Source organism: Scyliorhinus torazame, chromosome 12, assembly GCF_047496885.1.
Source record: "Scyliorhinus torazame isolate Kashiwa2021f chromosome 12, sScyTor2.1, whole genome shotgun sequence".
Lineage (NCBI taxonomy): Eukaryota > Metazoa > Chordata > Chondrichthyes > Carcharhiniformes > Scyliorhinidae > Scyliorhinus > Scyliorhinus torazame.
Window position 1 is genome coordinate 145,619,520 of NC_092718.1, and position 17,486 is coordinate 145,637,005.

The following is a 17,486-nucleotide window of genomic DNA, read 5'->3' on the forward strand; positions in this document are numbered from 1 at the left end:
TGCTATCCTCCAGTCTTCTGGCACTATTCCTGTAGACAATGACAACATAAAGATCAAAGCCAAAAGCTCAGCAATCTCCTCCCCAGCTTCCCAGAGAATCCTAGGATAAATCCCATCCGGCCCAAGGGACTTGCCTATATTCACACTTTCCAGAATTGCTAACACCTCCTCCTTAAGAACCTCAAGCCCTTCAAGTCTAGTAGCCTGTATCTCAGTATTCTCTTCGACAACATTGTCTTTTTCCTGTGCGAACATTGACGAAAAATATTCAGTTAGCACCTCTCCTATCTCCTTGGACTCCACGCACAACTTCCCACTACTGTCCTTGACTGGCCCTACTCTTACCCTAGTCATTCTTTTATTTCTGACATATCTATAGAAAGCTTTAGGGTTATTCTTGATCCTACCTGCCAAAGACTTCTCATGTCCCCTCCTGGCTCTTCTTAGCTCTGTCTTTAGGTCTTTCCTAGCTAACTTGTAACTCTCGAGCGCCCTCACTGAACCTTCACGTCTCATCTTTACATAAGCCTCCTTCTTCCTCTTGACTACTTTAGTAAACCACGGTTCCCTCGCTTGACCACTTCCTCCCTGCCTGACAGGTACATGCCTATCAAAAACACGCAGTAGCTGTTCCTTGAACAAGCTCCACATTTCAATTGTGCCGATCCCCTGCAGTTTCCTTCCCCATCCTATGCATCCCAAGTCTTGCCTCATTGCATCATAATTGCCTTTCCCCCAGCTATAATTCTTGCCCTGCAGTATAAACCCATCCCTTTCCATCGCTAAAGTAAACGTAACCAAATTGTGGTCACTATCATCAAAGTGCTCACCTATCTCCAAATCTAACACCTGTCCTGGTGCATTACCGAGTACCAAATCCAATGTGGCCTCGCCTCACGTTGGCCTATCTACATACTGTGTCAGGAAACCCTCCTGCACACATTGGACAAAAACAGACCCATCTAAAGTACTCGAACTACAGTGTTTCCAGTCAATATTTGGAAAGTTAAAGTCCCCCATAACAACTACCCTGTTACTTTTGCTCCTATCCAGAATCATCTTTGCAATCCTTTCCTCTACATCTCTGGAACTTTTCGGAGGCCTATAGAAAACACCCAACAGGGTGACCTCTCCTTTCCTATTTCTAACCTCAGCCCATACTACCTCAGTAGACGAGTCCTCATCAAACGTCCTTTCTGCCATCGTAATACTGTCCTTGACTAACAATGTCACCCCTCCCCCTCTCTTACCACCTTCCCGAGCTTAACTGAAACATCTAAACCCTGGAACCTGCAACAACCATTCCTGTCCCTGCTCTATCCAGGTCTCCGAAATGGCCACAACATCAAAGTCCCAGGTACCAATCCATGCTGCAAGTTCACCCACCTTATTCCGGATGCACCTGGCGTTGAAGTAGACAAACTTCAAACCACCTTCCTGCCTGCCGATACACTCCTGTGACCTTGAAACCTTACTCATGACCTCACTACTCTCAACCTCCTGTACCCTGGAGCTACAATTCAGGTTCCCAACCCCCTGCTGAATTAATTTAAACCCTCCCGAAGAGCATTAGCAAATTTCACCCCCAGGATATTGGTACCCCTCTGGTCCAGGTGTAGACCATCCCGTTTGTAGAGGTCCCACCTACCCCCAGAATGAGCCCCAATTATCCAGGTATCTGAAACACTCCCTCCTGCACCATCACTGTAGCCATGTGTCCAACTGCTCTCTCTCCCTATTCCTCGTCTCGCTAGCACGTGGCACCGGTAACAATCCAGAGATAATAACTTGGTTTGTTCTAGCTCTAAGATTCCACCCTAGCTCCCTGAATTCCTGCCTTACATCCCAAAACAGCAGAAGAAGTGGTCAAGCAAGGGCACGGTGGAGGCTGTGAGAGAGACCAATATGGCTGATGTCCAGAGCAAGGCACCGACAGCCCAGCCTACAATGGAACAGCTGCTACAGGCCAGACAGGAGGGCTTTTTAGCTCTGAATGGCGGTAATTTGGAGCCGCTCCAGAAGTCGATTAACCGACTGGGAAAAAGGCTGGATGATCAGGCTGAGAAGCTCCAGAAGCTGGAGAAGACGGTGGTGGAGCAGGCCGACTTTCAAACGGTGGCGGACTTGGAGATTCGGAGGTTGAGGGATCAGCAAAAGATGCTCCTGGAAAGGCTGGAGGACCTGGACAACAGATCCCACCGGCAGAATGTAAGAATCGTTGGCCTCCCGATGGGGGCTCAGGGGCTGGATGCTGCCACGTATGTGGAGGATGTTTCAGAAGCTGTTGGGAACGAGGTGTTCCCTCGCTTGCCGGTGGTGGACAGGGCACAAGAGTGCAGGTGAGGTAGGCGCGACAAGGGGGTCCCGCACGAGCGATTGTGGTCCGGTTCCACAGGTACCTGGACAAGGAACGGGTTCTGCAATGGGCCAAGAGTACACAAAGCTGTACTTGGGACAATAGCACCTGCATGTTTACCAAGGCCGGAGTACTGAGGTGGCCAGGAGGGGAGGCTACAGGCAGGTGAAGGAGATTTTGTATAAGAACAAGGTGAAGTTCGGGCTGCTTTTTCCAGCACGACTGTGGATTACGTAGGAGAGCCAGCACCACTATTTTGAGGACGCGATGGACTTTGTTAAGAAGCATGGGATGGCCCGGAGCTGAGGACTCTTGGACTCATGGTAGAACTTTTACGTCTATTTTGTTTCTCTCTCACTGTGAGAGATGCCTGCATGCTTGGGTCTGTTCCTTTCGTTTTTATTTTCGACCTTTTTAGGTTGATGTATTTTGGTTGCGATGTGTTTTTTCTTGTTCTTTTTCGGGGTTTCCTTTTTGGATTTCTTGTTTGGTTGGAGGAAAATATAAAAAAGAAAATAGGTAAAAAGGTGCGGTTATGATGGGGGTTTCGCGGGATTTTTTTTTTCCAATCTTTTTCTGTGTTTGGAGGGGAGGGGCTGAGAGTGCCTGGTACTTCTGATCTCCAATTGTTTATTTAAATTGCACTATTGTTGGGGATGTTTCTGACTTGTATAGAGTTTTTCTTTAAGCAGGGCTGGTTTGGGGAAGTGGTATGGATGGACCGGGGGGAGCCAAGGAACAATGGGTGAGAGACGTACTGGCGCCGAAGCTGGGAGCCACCAGCCTAGCTGGGTGGGCTAGTCAATGGAAGCCAGGTGGGGAGTGTTCATATAGTTAGATTAGAGCAGAGGTTAGGTGATAGGATGGTGTTGTGGGGGGGGGGGGGGGGGGAAAGAGTTGATCTGCTGACGAGGATGGAAATTGGACATGGCAACAGTGAGGAGGTCGTGGTGGAGCCAGCCAGGAGGCGGGCCAGAGGATGCGCGACACATGGCTGGGGGGTTGGCCAAGGAAAGGGGATGGCTGATCGGCAAAGGGGGGGGGGGGGGCAGCGAAGTGCCCACCAACCAGGTTGATCACCTGGAATGAAACGGGGGGGGGGGGGGGGGCGTGTGTTCGCGCATTTGAGGGTTCTGAAGGCGGACGTAGTCATGCTGCAGGAGACGCACCTGAAAGTGGCAGGCCAGGTTAGGCCAAGGAAGGGCTTGGTTAGTCTGGTCTTTCATTCGGAGCTCGACACGAAGACTAGGGGGGTTGCGATCCTGATTAATAAAAGGGTTCAATTTGAGGCGGAGGGTACAGTTGCGGATGGGGGCAGCAGATTTGTTATGGTTAGGGGTAAGCTCGAGGGAGTGAGAGTAGTCTTGGTTAGTGTGTATGCCCCTAATTGAGACGATGTGGGTTTTATCAGGAGGTTTGCTAGGGAAGATCCCCGACTTTGGACTCGCGCAAACTGATCATGGGTGGGGACTTTAACACAGTCCTGGACCCGAGCCTGGGTCGGTAATGTTCAAAAACGGGCAGGTTGCCAGCGATGGCAAAGGAACTGAGAGGGTTCATGGAGCAAATGGGGGGAGCTGATCCGTGGAGATTTAGCTGGCCGTTTTATGCATGCAGAATTACCTGCAGGTAAATGATACCGGAGAAGTCTCAGCAGCGGTGCTCTGGAAAGCGTTGAAGGCAGTGGTGAGAGGGGAGCTGATCTCAATCCGGGCTCATAGGGACAGGACAGATAGGGCAGAAACTGACCGACTGGTTAAGGAAATTTTACGGACAGACAGGAGCTATGCGGGGTCCCCAAGGCCAGAGTTACTCAGGAAACGACAGAGGCTGCAGGCCGAGTTCAGGGTACTGACTACAGGCAAGGCCGTAGAGCAACTTAGAAAGGCAAAAGGCATGATGTCTATGAGCATGGAGAGAAGGCCAGCAGAATGCTCGCGCAACAATTAAGGAAGAGAGAAGCGGCTAGGGAGATAGGCAGGATAGCGGGTGGGGAGGGAAATCTGGTGGGGGACCTGGCAGGGCTGAACAAGGTCTTTAAGGACTTTTATAGTAAGCTGTACACTTCGGAACCCCCAGGGGACGAGGCGATTCCTGGACAGACTGACCTTCCCAAGAGTGGGTAGGGGGTTGGTAGATGGACTGGGTGCGCTGGTCAGGATAGAAGAGGTATTGGGGGCCTGAAGGTCATGCAGTTGGGTAAAGCCCCAGGGCCGGATGGGTATCCGGTGAGGTTTTATAAAAAGTTTGCCGAGATAGTGGGGCCGGTGCTGGTCAGGGTTTTTAACGAGGCAAGAGACAGAGGGGTTCTACCCCCGACGATGTCGTAGGCCACGATTCTGCTTATTCTGAAACGGGGTAAAGACCCGGAGGCTTGTGGATCTTACAGGCCGATATCTTTGATCAACGTAGACGCGAAGTTACTGGCCAAGATCTTGGCGACTAGAATTGAGGACTGTGTACCGGACATAATTGCGGAGGACCAAACCGGGTTCATTAAGGGTAGGCAACTGGTGGGCAATCTAAGAAGGCTGCTTAATGTGATTATGATGCCCCCTGAGAGCAGGGAGGCAGAGATAGTGGTAGCTATGGATGCGGAAAAGGCTTTTGACCGGGTCGAGTGGGACTATCTGTGGGAGATGCTGGGACGGTTTGGGTTTGGGGAGGGGTTCATTGACTGGGTTAGGCTGCTATATCGGGCCCCAGAGGTTAGTGTAGGGACGAATAGGACGACATCAGATTACTTCAGACTGCAACGCGGGACAAGGCAGGGTTGCCCTCTCCCCCCACTGCTGTTCGCGCTGGCCATAGAGCCCCTAGCAATTGCTCGGAGAGCTTCAAGGGATTCGAAAGGACTGGTCGGGGGTGGGGGGGCATGAAGTCTCGTTATACGCGGATGACCTGCTATTATACGTATCAGACCCAATGGCGGGGGTGGATGGTATCATGGAAACCCCGAGGAAATTTGGCCGGTTTTCAGGATACAAATTGAACATAGCTAAGAGCGAGTTGTTCGTGATTCAGGCGAGGGGGCAGGAGAGTAGGCTGAAGGGGATGCCGTTCAGGCTGGTAGGAGAAAGCTTCAGATACTTGGGGCTACCCAGATTGAGTCAACATTTTGGCCCTTAGTGCCAATATAATTTCTTAACACACCTTGATGTCATCTTCAATAATAATAATCACTTATTATCACAAGTAGGCTTCAATGAAGTTAGTGAAAAGCCCCTAGTCATCACATTTCAGTGCCTGTTCGGGGAGGCTGGTACAGGAATTGAATCCGCGCTGCTGGCCTTCTTTTGCATTACAAGCCAGCTGTTTAGCCCACTGTGCTAAACCAGCCCCATTGCTTTAACCAATAAAGCAACTCTAACTCCTGTTCAATCCTGTCTATCCTTTCAAAATACGGAGTTCCCTTGGATATTTAACTTCCAGTCCTGGTCTGACTGCAACCATGTTTCAGTGATCCCCACCAAATCATACCCATTTGTCTCTATTTCTGCTGTCGGCTCATTGACCTTATTCCGAATACTACATGCATTTAGGTACAAGGTTTTAAATATTTCCTACTGATTTGTCTTTCCCTTGCAGGATTTTCTTGTGCACTACACTTTTCACACATTCTGGCCTCCTTTATTAATCTCTGATAGCTCAGTCTCATCCCCAACTTTTACTCCAACAGTGACCTTACATTTTGATTTTTTTACATTTCCTTTCCCCTTCTTGGACGTTAGATTGGCCCTGCCTGTTCATCCTATTAACCTATATCTTCTCCTCACATGCTGACCTGCTGCTTTGATCCCCATTAACCTTCCTGTAGTTTTAACCTCTCTCCACCCCACCCGCCCCACCCCGCCCCCACCGTTTGCTAGTTTAAAGTCGTTGTGACCACCTTATTTATCATTCCCACTAGAACACTGGTCCCAGATTGATTCAGGTGGAGACCATCCCAATGTGCAGATCTCCTGTCCCAATACTATTGCCAGTGTCCCATGAAATGGAATCCCTCTTTCCTGCACCACTCCTTCAGCCACCTGTTTACTTCCCTAATTTTCTCATCCCTATGCCAATGGGTGTAGTAATCTGAGGTAATAACCCTTGAGGATCTGTTCTTTAATTTTGTTACTAGTTTCCGATAATCCCCAAACTGGTCCTCTTTCCTATCCTAGTGTTGCCTATATTGTTTGTCCCAACGTGGACTACAACAACTGGATCCTCTCCCTCACATATCCTTTCAAGCCAGTTAGTCCCTCACGCTGGCACCGGGCAGGCAACATACCATGCGGGACTCTCTGTCCGACTTACAATGGATGCTATCAGTTCCCCTAATTAAAAATCCCCTACAACTACCACTTGTCTTTTTGCTTCTCCACCACAACCCCCCTTGAATGGCCTCCTGTACCATGGTGCAGTGGTCAGCTAGCTCATCCTCCCTACAGCTCTTTTCCTCATCCACACAGGAAGTACCTCATATCTGCTGGACAAGGTCAAGAGTTGAGGCTCCTCCATTTCTGAATTCAGGATCCATCTACCTGCCTCACTCGCAGTCACAACCTGTTGTCCCTGACCACTTGCCGAATGAGGTACTTAATCTACTGGGCGTGACCGCCTCCTGAAAAACAGCACCCAGGTAACTCTTCCCACTCTCGGATGTGCCACAGTATCCACAGCTCAGACTCCAGCTCGTCAACTCAAGCAGCACCTGATGCAGATGTGGTCTCTGCAGCTCGTAATGGGATCTGCCATCTCCCACATCATGCAACTATCGCATATCGCCTGCCCAGCATCTCTCGTTAGTTAATTAATTTATTAATGAGTTTGCCATCTTTTTTTTCAAATTTAGCAGATTTCCTACCAGCCAATCAGTTGTTGTGGTCCACGTTGGGACAAACAATATAGGCAACACTAGGAAAGAGGACCAGTTTGGAGATTATCAGAAACTAGGAACAAAATTAAAGAACAGATCCTCAAGGTTATTACCTCGGAATACTACCCAAGCCATGTGAAATTGGCATAGGGATGAGAAAATTAGGGAAGTAACAGGTAGCTAAAGGAGTGGTGCAGGAAAGAGGGATTCCATTTCATGGGACACTGGCAATAGATCCAGTACAGCTACAAACACTGGCATCTACCCGACAATATGGAAAATTATCAGGTATGTCTTGTTTCTAGTGTACAGAACAAATCCAACATGGTCAATTATCACCCCATCAGCCTACTTGATCATCAGCAAAGTGATGGAAGGAGTCATCAACAGTGCTAATAAGTGGCAATAACCTGGTCACTGACACTCAGTTTGGGGTTCACCAGGATCACTCAGCTCCTAACCTCATTCCAACATTAGTTCAAACATGAACAAAAGAGCTGAATGCCTGAGGTGAGGGGAGAGTGACTGCCCTTGACATCAAGACAGCATGTGTATGACATCAGGAGCCCTAGCTAAACAGGAAACAATGGGAATCCAGGGGGTAACTCCCTGGAAGTTGGAGAAATATCTGTTACAAAGGAAGATGGTTGTGGTTATTGGAGGTCAATCATCTCAGCTCAAGGATAACATTGCAAGAGTTCTTCAGGGTCATAGCCTAGGCCAACCATCTTCAGCTGCTTCATCAATGAACTTTCCTTCCATCATACGGGCGGCATGTTAGCACTGTTGCTTCACAGCGCCAGGGTCCCAGGTTCAATTCCTGGCTTGCGTCACTGTCTGTACGGAATCTGCATGTTCTCCCAGTGTCTGCGTGGGTTTCCTCCGGGTGCTCCGGTTTCCTCCCACAAGTCCCGAAAGACGTACTGTTAGGTAATTTGGACATTCTCTGAATTCTCCCTGTGTACCCGAACAGGCCCCGGAATGTGGTGTCTAGCGGCTTTTCAGTAACTTCATTGTAGTGGGTTTTTTTTTTTAAATTAAGGGACAATTTAGCATGGCCAACCCACCTACCCTGCACATCTTTTATGTTGTGGGGGGGAAACCCACACAAACACGGGGAGAATGTAGAAACGCCACATGGACAGTGACCTAGGGCCGGTATCAAACCTGGGACCTCGGCGCCATGAGGCAGCAGTGCGCCACCATGCTACCCTTCGTTGCAGTGTTAATGTAAGCTTACTAGTGACAATAAAGATTATTATTATAAGGTCAGAAGTGGGGATGTTTGCACAATATTTAGCACCATTCGCAATTCCTCAGATAATGAGGCAGTCCATGTCCAAATCCAGCAAGACCTAGACAATATCCAGGTTTTGGCTAAGTGGCAAGTAACATTCGTGCCACACAAGTGCTGGGCAATGAACATCTTCTACAAGAGAGAATCATGCCATCGCCCATGTTTAAGGCAGATTTACAAAGAAGATTTTAGATAAAGGTACCCTGGCTTAGATGCCTGTATAAGAGGCAATTTGTAGGAATAGATAGTGTATAAACAATGCGTGTAATTTTATAACCTAAGAATTACTAATATCAGAAAGGACAGACATACAATTAAAAAGAAGTTACATAAAATGGCTTGTTAGCCGAGTTGACAATACTAAAGACAAAATGACTTTTAGCTGAACTAGCCACATTCCTGAACAACCATTAGCTGGGTAAGTTGCAAACTGGTATGAACATCATTTAATTACAAACAGCAGAGTTAGTCAGGGAGACAATTATGATTGATATTAAGGCATTGAATGGGAAACAGGCATGGAGGAATCTCGGGAGTATTTCACCTCAAGTGATAACAGTTCCACAGAACAAGGAGCATTATGAATCATCGCCAGCCCAAGGTCTCCAGATGCAGACAGGGAAGATAACTTTAACAGTTAGCATGAGTGACTTCTTCATGAAGTCAGGGGCTTGTAAGGTACCAACCCACTTTACGTAATGTCAAATTTAATTGGATATATAACTAATGTATGAAATCTATAATCAATATTATTGGACAAAGTACAGCTGAAATGGGCTGTGTAGCCGTTTAGAAAAATGTATAAGAATGGACGTTTTCCTTTGTTCGGCAGAGAGACGGTCTGGGTCTTTAGCAGATGCCATCCCCCGCCAGCGAAATAAACCGCTTGATGCGAGGACCATTCTTCTAGATTCTCTCCCACTAACAGCCCATGACATTCACTGGCATTATCATCGCTGAATCCCCCACAATCAACATCCTGGGGGTTACCAATGACCAGAAACTGAACTAGCCACATAAATACTGTGGCTACAACAGGTCAGTGGCTAGAAATCCTGTGCGAGTAACTCATCTCCTGACTCCCCAAAGCTACATCTACCATCTACAGGTTACAAGTCAGGAGTGCAGGGCGGCACAGTTGAGGACCTAAGTTCGATTCCTGCCCCGGGTCACTGTCCATGTGGAGTTTGCACATTCTCCCCGTGTCTGCGTGCGTCTCACTCCCACGACCCAAAGATGTTCAGGGTAGGTGAATCGGCAACTCTAAATTGCCCCTTAATTGAAAAATAAACAAGTCAGGAGTGTAATGGAACACTCTCCGCTTGCCTGGATGAGTTCTGCTCCAACAACACTCAAGGATCTGCAATGTACTGAGTATGGTGGAGGCAGATTTAATTGTGGCTTTCAGAAGAGAATTTGATAATTATCCCAAAGGGAAAAAATGTGCAGGGTTACAAGAAAAACCAGGGGAACAACACAGGCTATTTGCTCCTTCAGAAGGCCAGAACATCCACTGCTGAGGCAGTAGTCGAGAGGGTCGTTCTTTGCATGGTCTGTCCCTCTTCCATGGCTATGCTTGTTGCCGGGTGTCCCTGGAAATGAAGCACGTGGTGCCTGCCTGTACCTTAGAGACCTTCCATGCCCGGTGGATACTGCAAGGACTGGGGTGTGTTATCTACACCTATAATCATATTCTGTTTTGATTTTTCAAGTTTCCTTTGAAATTCTGTTTACTTTGATGCTGTACCCCTTTAGGGAACTGCATTTTTAATTTACCCCAATTTGGAGATTTAGTTTGTTTGGTTTACGCGAAGAAGCACAAGAGGACTAAAATGCCTCCTTCCCTGCTATAACCATTCTATAATTTCAGAAGCTCTCCCACTATTGCACTGACTGGTCTGTATCTAAACCTCTTTCTCCTCCTCTTTCACTATAACTTAAGACAGCATTTTTTCCCTTCGTAACACAGATGCAAAACAGTAGTACGGCAGCCTCCAGGCACAGATCTCCATTTTGGCACAGAATTTATATTCCTGGTCAACCATGTGAAGAAAAAAAAGGTTTTCATGTCCTGTGTAAAAGTATTTGAATATCAATAATTATTGATCCGAGTAATCCATAGATTAGGTGAACGCTGGGAGAACTGTTACCATACCTGTTGTATGTGGTGCTACAGTGGCAACTTTAGACATGTTTTTTGAAAAAAGGGCAATTGGTGGCACTGGAATGGAGGATCCACTCAACTGTTTCTTCAGACAAGGCTTTGGACTGCCCAACCTTTTCGGCGTTAATGGCTGTGGAAGATATGGAAAAGAGTCAGGAACGCTTCTGATAATCTACCTCACAGATACGACAGATCTTCACAGCCCTGGCCCCACCTAAACCCTCTGCCACACACACAAACCCACCACCCCCCCCACCCCCCGACAACGCCAGATGATCACCCCCCAGCCCCCAACCCTCCCAGATGCCAGAACACACACCCCATTCACCCCAGACCCTCTCACACCACCCCAACACGAGAACCGCCCTCCGACCTCCCCACACCCTCACCTTCCCGACGCCAGACCTCCACCAGCCCTCAGCTCCCACATAACGTCCCACCACCCTCGCTCCCGAGACAGCCCCCAACCCCCCAGGCACCACGCCCCTTCCCCAGACACTCTCCCCCCACCCCTGTCCCCCAGACAACACACCCCTCACGGTCCCCAGACGCCCTCCACCCACCCCCGCTCCCCAGACGCCCCCCCACCACCTCCCCCCCCGCCCCCAGACGGCCTACCCCCACCTTCCAGACGCCCTCTCCCCCACCCCCGCTCCCCAGATGCCCTCCCCCCACCCCCGCCCCCTCGACGCCGTCCCCCACCCCCCAGACGCCCTCCCCCCACCCCCGCCCCCAGACGCCCTCCCCCCACCCCCCAGAAGCCCACCACCACCCTCCAGGCGCCCTCCCCCACCCCCAGATGCCCTCCCCCACCCCCGCCCCCTGGACGCCGTCCCCCACCCCCCCCAGGTGCCCTCCCCTCAACCCCGCCCCCCCTCCCCCAGACACAAACCTCCCCACCCCTGCTCCCAGACACCAACCCCCCACCCCCACTCGCCAGACACCAACCCTCCACCCCCGCTCGCCACACACCATTCCCCCCACCCCCACTCGCCAGACACCATTCCCCCCCACCCCCGCTCCCGACACCATTCCCCCACCACCCCCGCTCCCCAGACACCATTCCCCCCCCACCCCCGCTCCCCAGACACCATTCCCCCCCCCACTCCCCAGACACCATTCCCCCCACCCCCGCTCCCCAGACACCATTCCCCCCACCCCCGCTCCCCAGACACCATTCCCCCCACCCCCGCTCCCCAGACACCATTCCCCCCACCCCCGCTGCCCAGACACCATTCCCCCCACCCCCGCTCCCCAGACACCATTCCCCCCACCCCCGCTCCCCAGACACCATTCCCCCCACCCCCGACACCATCCCCCCTACCCCCGCTCCCCAGACACCATTCCCCCCAGCCCCGCTCCCCAGACACCAACCCTCCACCCACGCTCCCCAGACACCACCAAACCCCCACCTCCGCTCCCCAGACACCATCCCCCCACCCTCGCTCCCCAGACACCATTCCACTCACCCCCGCTCCCCAGACACCAACCTCCCCCATCCCCGCTCCCCAGACACCAACCTCCCCCATCCCCGCTCCCCAGACACCAACCCCCCCACCCCCCGCTTCCCAGACACCAACCCCCGCTCCCCAGACACCAGCCCCCCCCCACCCCAGACACCACCCCCCATCCCAGACCCCACCTCCCAGATGCCAGACCCCCCCCAACCTCCCTCATCTCCCCGACACCAGACCTACCCACATCCTCACCTCCCAGACAACGCCCCCACCCTCGCTACTCAGACACCCCCCCCAACCCCGTTTCCCAGACACCCTCCACTACTCCCGAACCCCATCCCCCAGACACCCAATCCCACCCTGCTCCGTGTTCAAGTGAAGGCAAGCATCCAGCAGAGGGCAGCAGAGCGGGGCCGCTGATTGACTGTTGCAGGGAAAATGTGCATCAATGCATTACGGTCACTGTATCCAGAAGGTGGTTTGTGGAGGAGCTGTTGTCAAGTGAGTTAAACCCCAAACACTCCTTCAGTTTTTCCCTCCCTCCTTCCTCCTCTAACCAAAAAAAAACAATCACTGTAAGGATCCCAGCCGAGCAAAGATCAAGAGGGAGACTCGAGGGCAGGTAGAAGTAGAAAGAAGTTGAACCGTGACATCACAGCCAGCGGGTAAGTGATTGGCTGGTGACTGGTAAGTAGTTTTTCTTTTCCCTGAGGTGTGTTGATAAGGTACGGTTTTTCTATTTCTAGTTGTTTTGTTTTTTTAAATCGTGTGATTGCTAACAATTTTTGTTTCTTCTCCTTTTTCATTTATCTATTATTTGACATTATAGTTGGACTAAGTTAAGCTTAAGATTAAAGATGGCAGGAGATCTCAGACCGTGTTATGCTCCTCTTGCTCAATGTGGGAGCTCAGGGACGTGGCTGATGTCCCTGGCTCCTTCATATGCGGGAAGTGTGTCCAGCTGCAGCTTTTGTTAGACCGCATGACGGCTCTGGAGCTGCGGATGGACTCACTTTGGAGCATCCGCGATGCTGAGGAGGTCGTGGATAGCACGTTTAGCGAATTGGTCACACCACAGATTAGGATTGCTGAGGGAGAAAGGGAATGGGTGACCAAAAGGCAGAGAAAAAACAGGAAGGCAGTGTAGGTGTCCCCTGCAGTCATCTTCCTCCAAAACAGGTATACCGTTTTGGATACTGTTGGGGGAGATGGCTCACCAGGGGAAGGCAGCAGTACCAGGTTCATGGCACCGTGGCTGGCTCTGCTGTACAGAAGGGTGGGAAAAAGAGTGGAAGGGCTATAGTCATAGGGGATTCAATTGTAAGGGGAGTAGATAGGCAGTTCTGTGGTCGAAAACGAGACTCTCGAATGGTATGTTGCCTCCCAGGTGCACAGGTCAGGGATGTCTCAGATCCGCTGCAGAACATTCTGAAAGGGGCGGGTGAACAGCCAGTTGTCATGGTGCATATAGGCACCAATGATATAGGTAAAAAACGGGATGAGGTCCTACAAGCAGAATTTAGGGAGTTAGGAGCCAAGTTAAAAAGTCGGACCTCAGAGGTAGTCATCTCAGGATTGCTACCAGTGCCACGCAGTAGTCAGAGTAGAAATGAAAGAATAGGCAGGATGAATGCGTGGCTTGAGAGATGGTGCAGGAGGGAGGGGTTCAGATTTTTGGGACATTAGGACCGGTTCTGGGGGAGGTGGGACTGCTACAAATTGGACAGTCTACACCTGGGACGGACTGGAACCAGTGTCCTTGGGGGTGCTTTTGCTAACGCTGTTGGGGAGGGTTTAAACTAATGTGGCAGGGGGGTGGGAACCAAATGAAGGGGTTAGTGGACAGTAAGGAGGTAGTAACTAAATTCTGTAAGGAATTAGATCATGAAGTCAGCGTAACTAAGGCGAAAGAGTAGGCAGGGAGCAGATGATGAAAGCAAAGGGACTGGTGGGCTGAGGTGCATTTGTTTTAATGCAAGAAGTGTAGTAGGTAAGGCTGATGAACTTAGGGCTTGGATTAGTACCTGGGAGTATGATGTTATTGCTATTACTGAGACTTGGTTGAGGGAAGGGCATGATTGGCAACTAAATATCCCAGGATATCGATGCTTCAGGCGGGATAGAGAGGGGGGTAAAAGGGGTGGAGGAGTTGCATTACTAGTCAGAGAGGATATCACAGCTGTGCTGAAGGAGGGCACTATGGAGGACTCGGGCAGTGAGGCGATATGGGCAGAGCTCAAAAATAGGAGGGTGCGGTAACAATGTTGGGGCTGTACTACAGACCTCCCAACAGCGAGCGTGAGATAGAGGTACAAACATGTAAACAAATTATGGAAAGATGTAGGAGCAACAGGGTGGTGGTGATGGGAGATATTAATTTTCCCAACATTGACTGGGATACACTTAGTGTCAGAGGTCTAGATGGAGCAGAATTTGTAAGGAGCATCCAGGAGGGTTTTCTAGAGCAGTATGTAAATAGTCCAACTCGGGAAGGGGCCATACTGTACCTGGTGTTGGGGAATGAGCCCGGCCAGGTGGTTGAAGTTTCAGTCGGGGATTACTTAGGGAATAGTGATCACAATTCCGTAAGTTTTAGAATACTCATGGACAAAGACGAGAGTGGTCCTAAAGGAAGTGCGCTAAATTGGGAGACGGCCAACTATACCAAAATTCGGCAGGAGCTGGGGAATGTGGATTGGGAGCAGCTGTCTGAAGGTAAATCCACATTTGATATGTGGGAGGCTTTTAAAGAGAGGTTGATTAGAGTGCAGGACAGACATGTCCCTGTGAAAATGAGGGATAGAAATGGCAAGATTAGGGAACCATGGATGACAGGTGAAATTGTGAGACTAGCTAAGAGGAAAAAGGAAGCATACATAAGGTCTATGCGACTGAAGACAGACGAAGCTTAGGAAGAATATCGGGAATGTAGGACCAATCTGTAATGAGGAATCAGGAGGGTTAAAAGGGGTCATGAAATATCTTTAGCAAACAGGGTTAAGGAAAATCCCAAAGCCTTTTATTCACATACAAGGAGCAAGAGGGTAACTAGAGAAAGTGTTGGCTCACTCAAGGACAAAGGAGGAAAGTTATGCGAGGAGTCAGAGAAAATGGGTGAGATTCTTAACGAGTACTTTGCATCGGTATTCACCAAGGAGAGAGACATGACGGATGTTGAGGTTAAGGATAGATGTTTGATTACTCTAGGTCAAGTCGGCATAAGGAGGGAGGATGTGTTGGGTATTCTAAAAGGCATTAAGGTGGACAAGTCCCCAGGTCCGGATGGGATCCATCCCATGTTACTGAGGGAAGTGAGAGAGGAAATAGTTGGGGCCTTAACAGATATCTTTGCAGCATCCTTGAACACGGGTGAGGTACCGGAGGAGTGGAGAATTGCTAATGTTGTCCCCTTGTTTAAGAAGGGTAGCAGGGATGATCCAGGTAATTATAGACCGGTGAGCCTGACGACAGTGGTTGGGAAGCTGCTGGAGAAGAAACTGAGGGATGGGATCTATTCCCATTTGGAAGAAAATGGGCTTATCAGTGATAGGTAACATGGTTTTGTGCAGGGAAGGTTATGTCTTACCAACTTAATAGAATTCTTTTGAGGAAGTGACTTAAGTTGATTGATGAGGGAAGGGCTGTATATGTCATATACATGGACTTCAGTAAGGCATTTGATAAGGTTCCCCATGGTAGTCTGATGGAGATAGTGAAGTCTCATGGGGTCCAGGGTGTATTAGCTAGATGGATAAAGAACTGGCTGGGCAGCAGGGGACAGAGAGTAGTAGTGGAAGGGAGTTTCTCAAATTGGAGAACTGTGACCAGTGGTGTTCCACAGGGATCCGTGCTGGGACCACTGTTGTTTGTGATATACATAAATGATCTGGAGGAAGGTATAGGTGGTCTGATTAGCAAGATTGCAGATGACACTAAGATTGGTGGAGTAGCAGATAGTGAAGGGGACTGTCAGAGAATACAGCAGATTGGAGAGTTGGGCGGAGAAATGGCAGATGGAGTTCAATCCAGGCAAATGCAAGGTGATGCATTTTGGAAAATTCAATTCAAGAGCGAACTAAACGGTAAATGAAAAAGCCCTGGGGAAAATCGATGTACAGAGAGATCTGGGTGTTCAGGTCCATTGTACCCTGAAGGTGGCTGCGCAGGTCGATAGTGGTCAAGAAGGCATACGGCATGCTTTCCTTCATCGGAAGGGGCATTGAGTACAAGATTGGCAGGTCATGTTACAGTTGTATAAGACTTTGGTTCGGCCACATTTGGAATACTGCGTACAGTTCTGGTCGCCACATTACCAAAAGGATGTGGATGCTTTGGAGAAGGCGCGGAGGAGGTTCACCAGGATGCTATCTGGTATGGAGGGCGCTAGCTATGAAGAGAGGTTGAGTAGATTTGGATTATTTTCATTAGAAAGACGGAGGTTAAGGGGGGTCCTCATTGAGGTCTACAAAATCATGAGGGGTATAGACAGGGTGGATAGCAAGAAGCTTTTTTCCCCCAGAGTGGGGGACTCAATTACTAGAGTTCAAGGTGAGAGGGGAAATGTTTCAGGGAGATATAAGTGGAAAGTTCTTTACGCAGAGGGTGGTGGGTGCCTGGAACGCATTGCCGGCAGAGGTGGTAGAGGCGGGCACGATAGCGTCATTTAAGATGTATCTAGACAGATACATGAATGGGCAGGGAGCAGAGGGATACAGATCATGAGAAAATAGGCAACAGTTTTAGATAGAGGATCTGGATCGGCAAAGGCTTGGAGGGCCGAAGGGCCCGTTCCTGTGCTGCAATTTTTCGTTGTTCTTTGTCCCCCCCCCATCCCAGACACCTGCACCTCCCAGACACCATCCCCCTCCCAACCGCCGCCCGCTCGGATTTCCGACGACCCCCCCGGGGTGAATCCTCTCTCACCTTCTTACTACTCCCCAGCCGCTGTGGGTCCCAGTTTTCCTTCGTGGTCATTCCGGATCAAACTCCCAGATCCCGCTTGGGGAGTGTTCACTCTCTCCTGAAAGAGCGGGCGGGGGCGGGGAGGGGGGGTGTTGTGTGTCTAAGCGGCTGAAGGACCTTTGTCTGGTTAACGGCTGCCGCTCGCGCGCTCAGTTCAAACGCGGAGGCTGTCAGCTGATTGGCCGTCTGTGCAATCCAGAGGCGCTCAGGATTTGCTGACCCCAGCAGCAGATGCAATTAGCTGACTGGATAGATTCACACATCCGATTGGCGGAATCGTCCCGATGGCTGATTGGCTTAGATGAATATCTCTGCGTGTTTGATTGGCAAATAGAAACTCCGCACGTGATTGGCTGGTGGTGGACAAATCAGAAGAAGCGGGATAT

General features: G+C 50.1%; 1 protein-coding gene across 1 annotated transcript in view; it reads right to left on the minus strand.

Annotated features, from left to right (window-relative positions):
- The window catches only part of LOC140386635 (aurora kinase C-like), a 50,035-nt gene extending 32,787 nt beyond the window's left edge, over positions 1 to 17,248 (minus strand). Inside the window, exons 1-2 of the mRNA XM_072469136.1 lie at positions 17,062 to 17,248; positions 10,673 to 10,811 (exon numbers count right to left, since the gene is read on the minus strand). Of these exons, the coding sequence (XP_072325237.1) occupies positions 10,673 to 10,811; positions 17,062 to 17,112 (190 nt within the window). The 5' untranslated portion in view covers positions 17,113 to 17,248. The remainder of the gene's footprint in view (positions 1 to 10,672; positions 10,812 to 17,061) is intronic.
- Between the last annotated feature and the right edge of the window lie 238 nt (positions 17,249 to 17,486).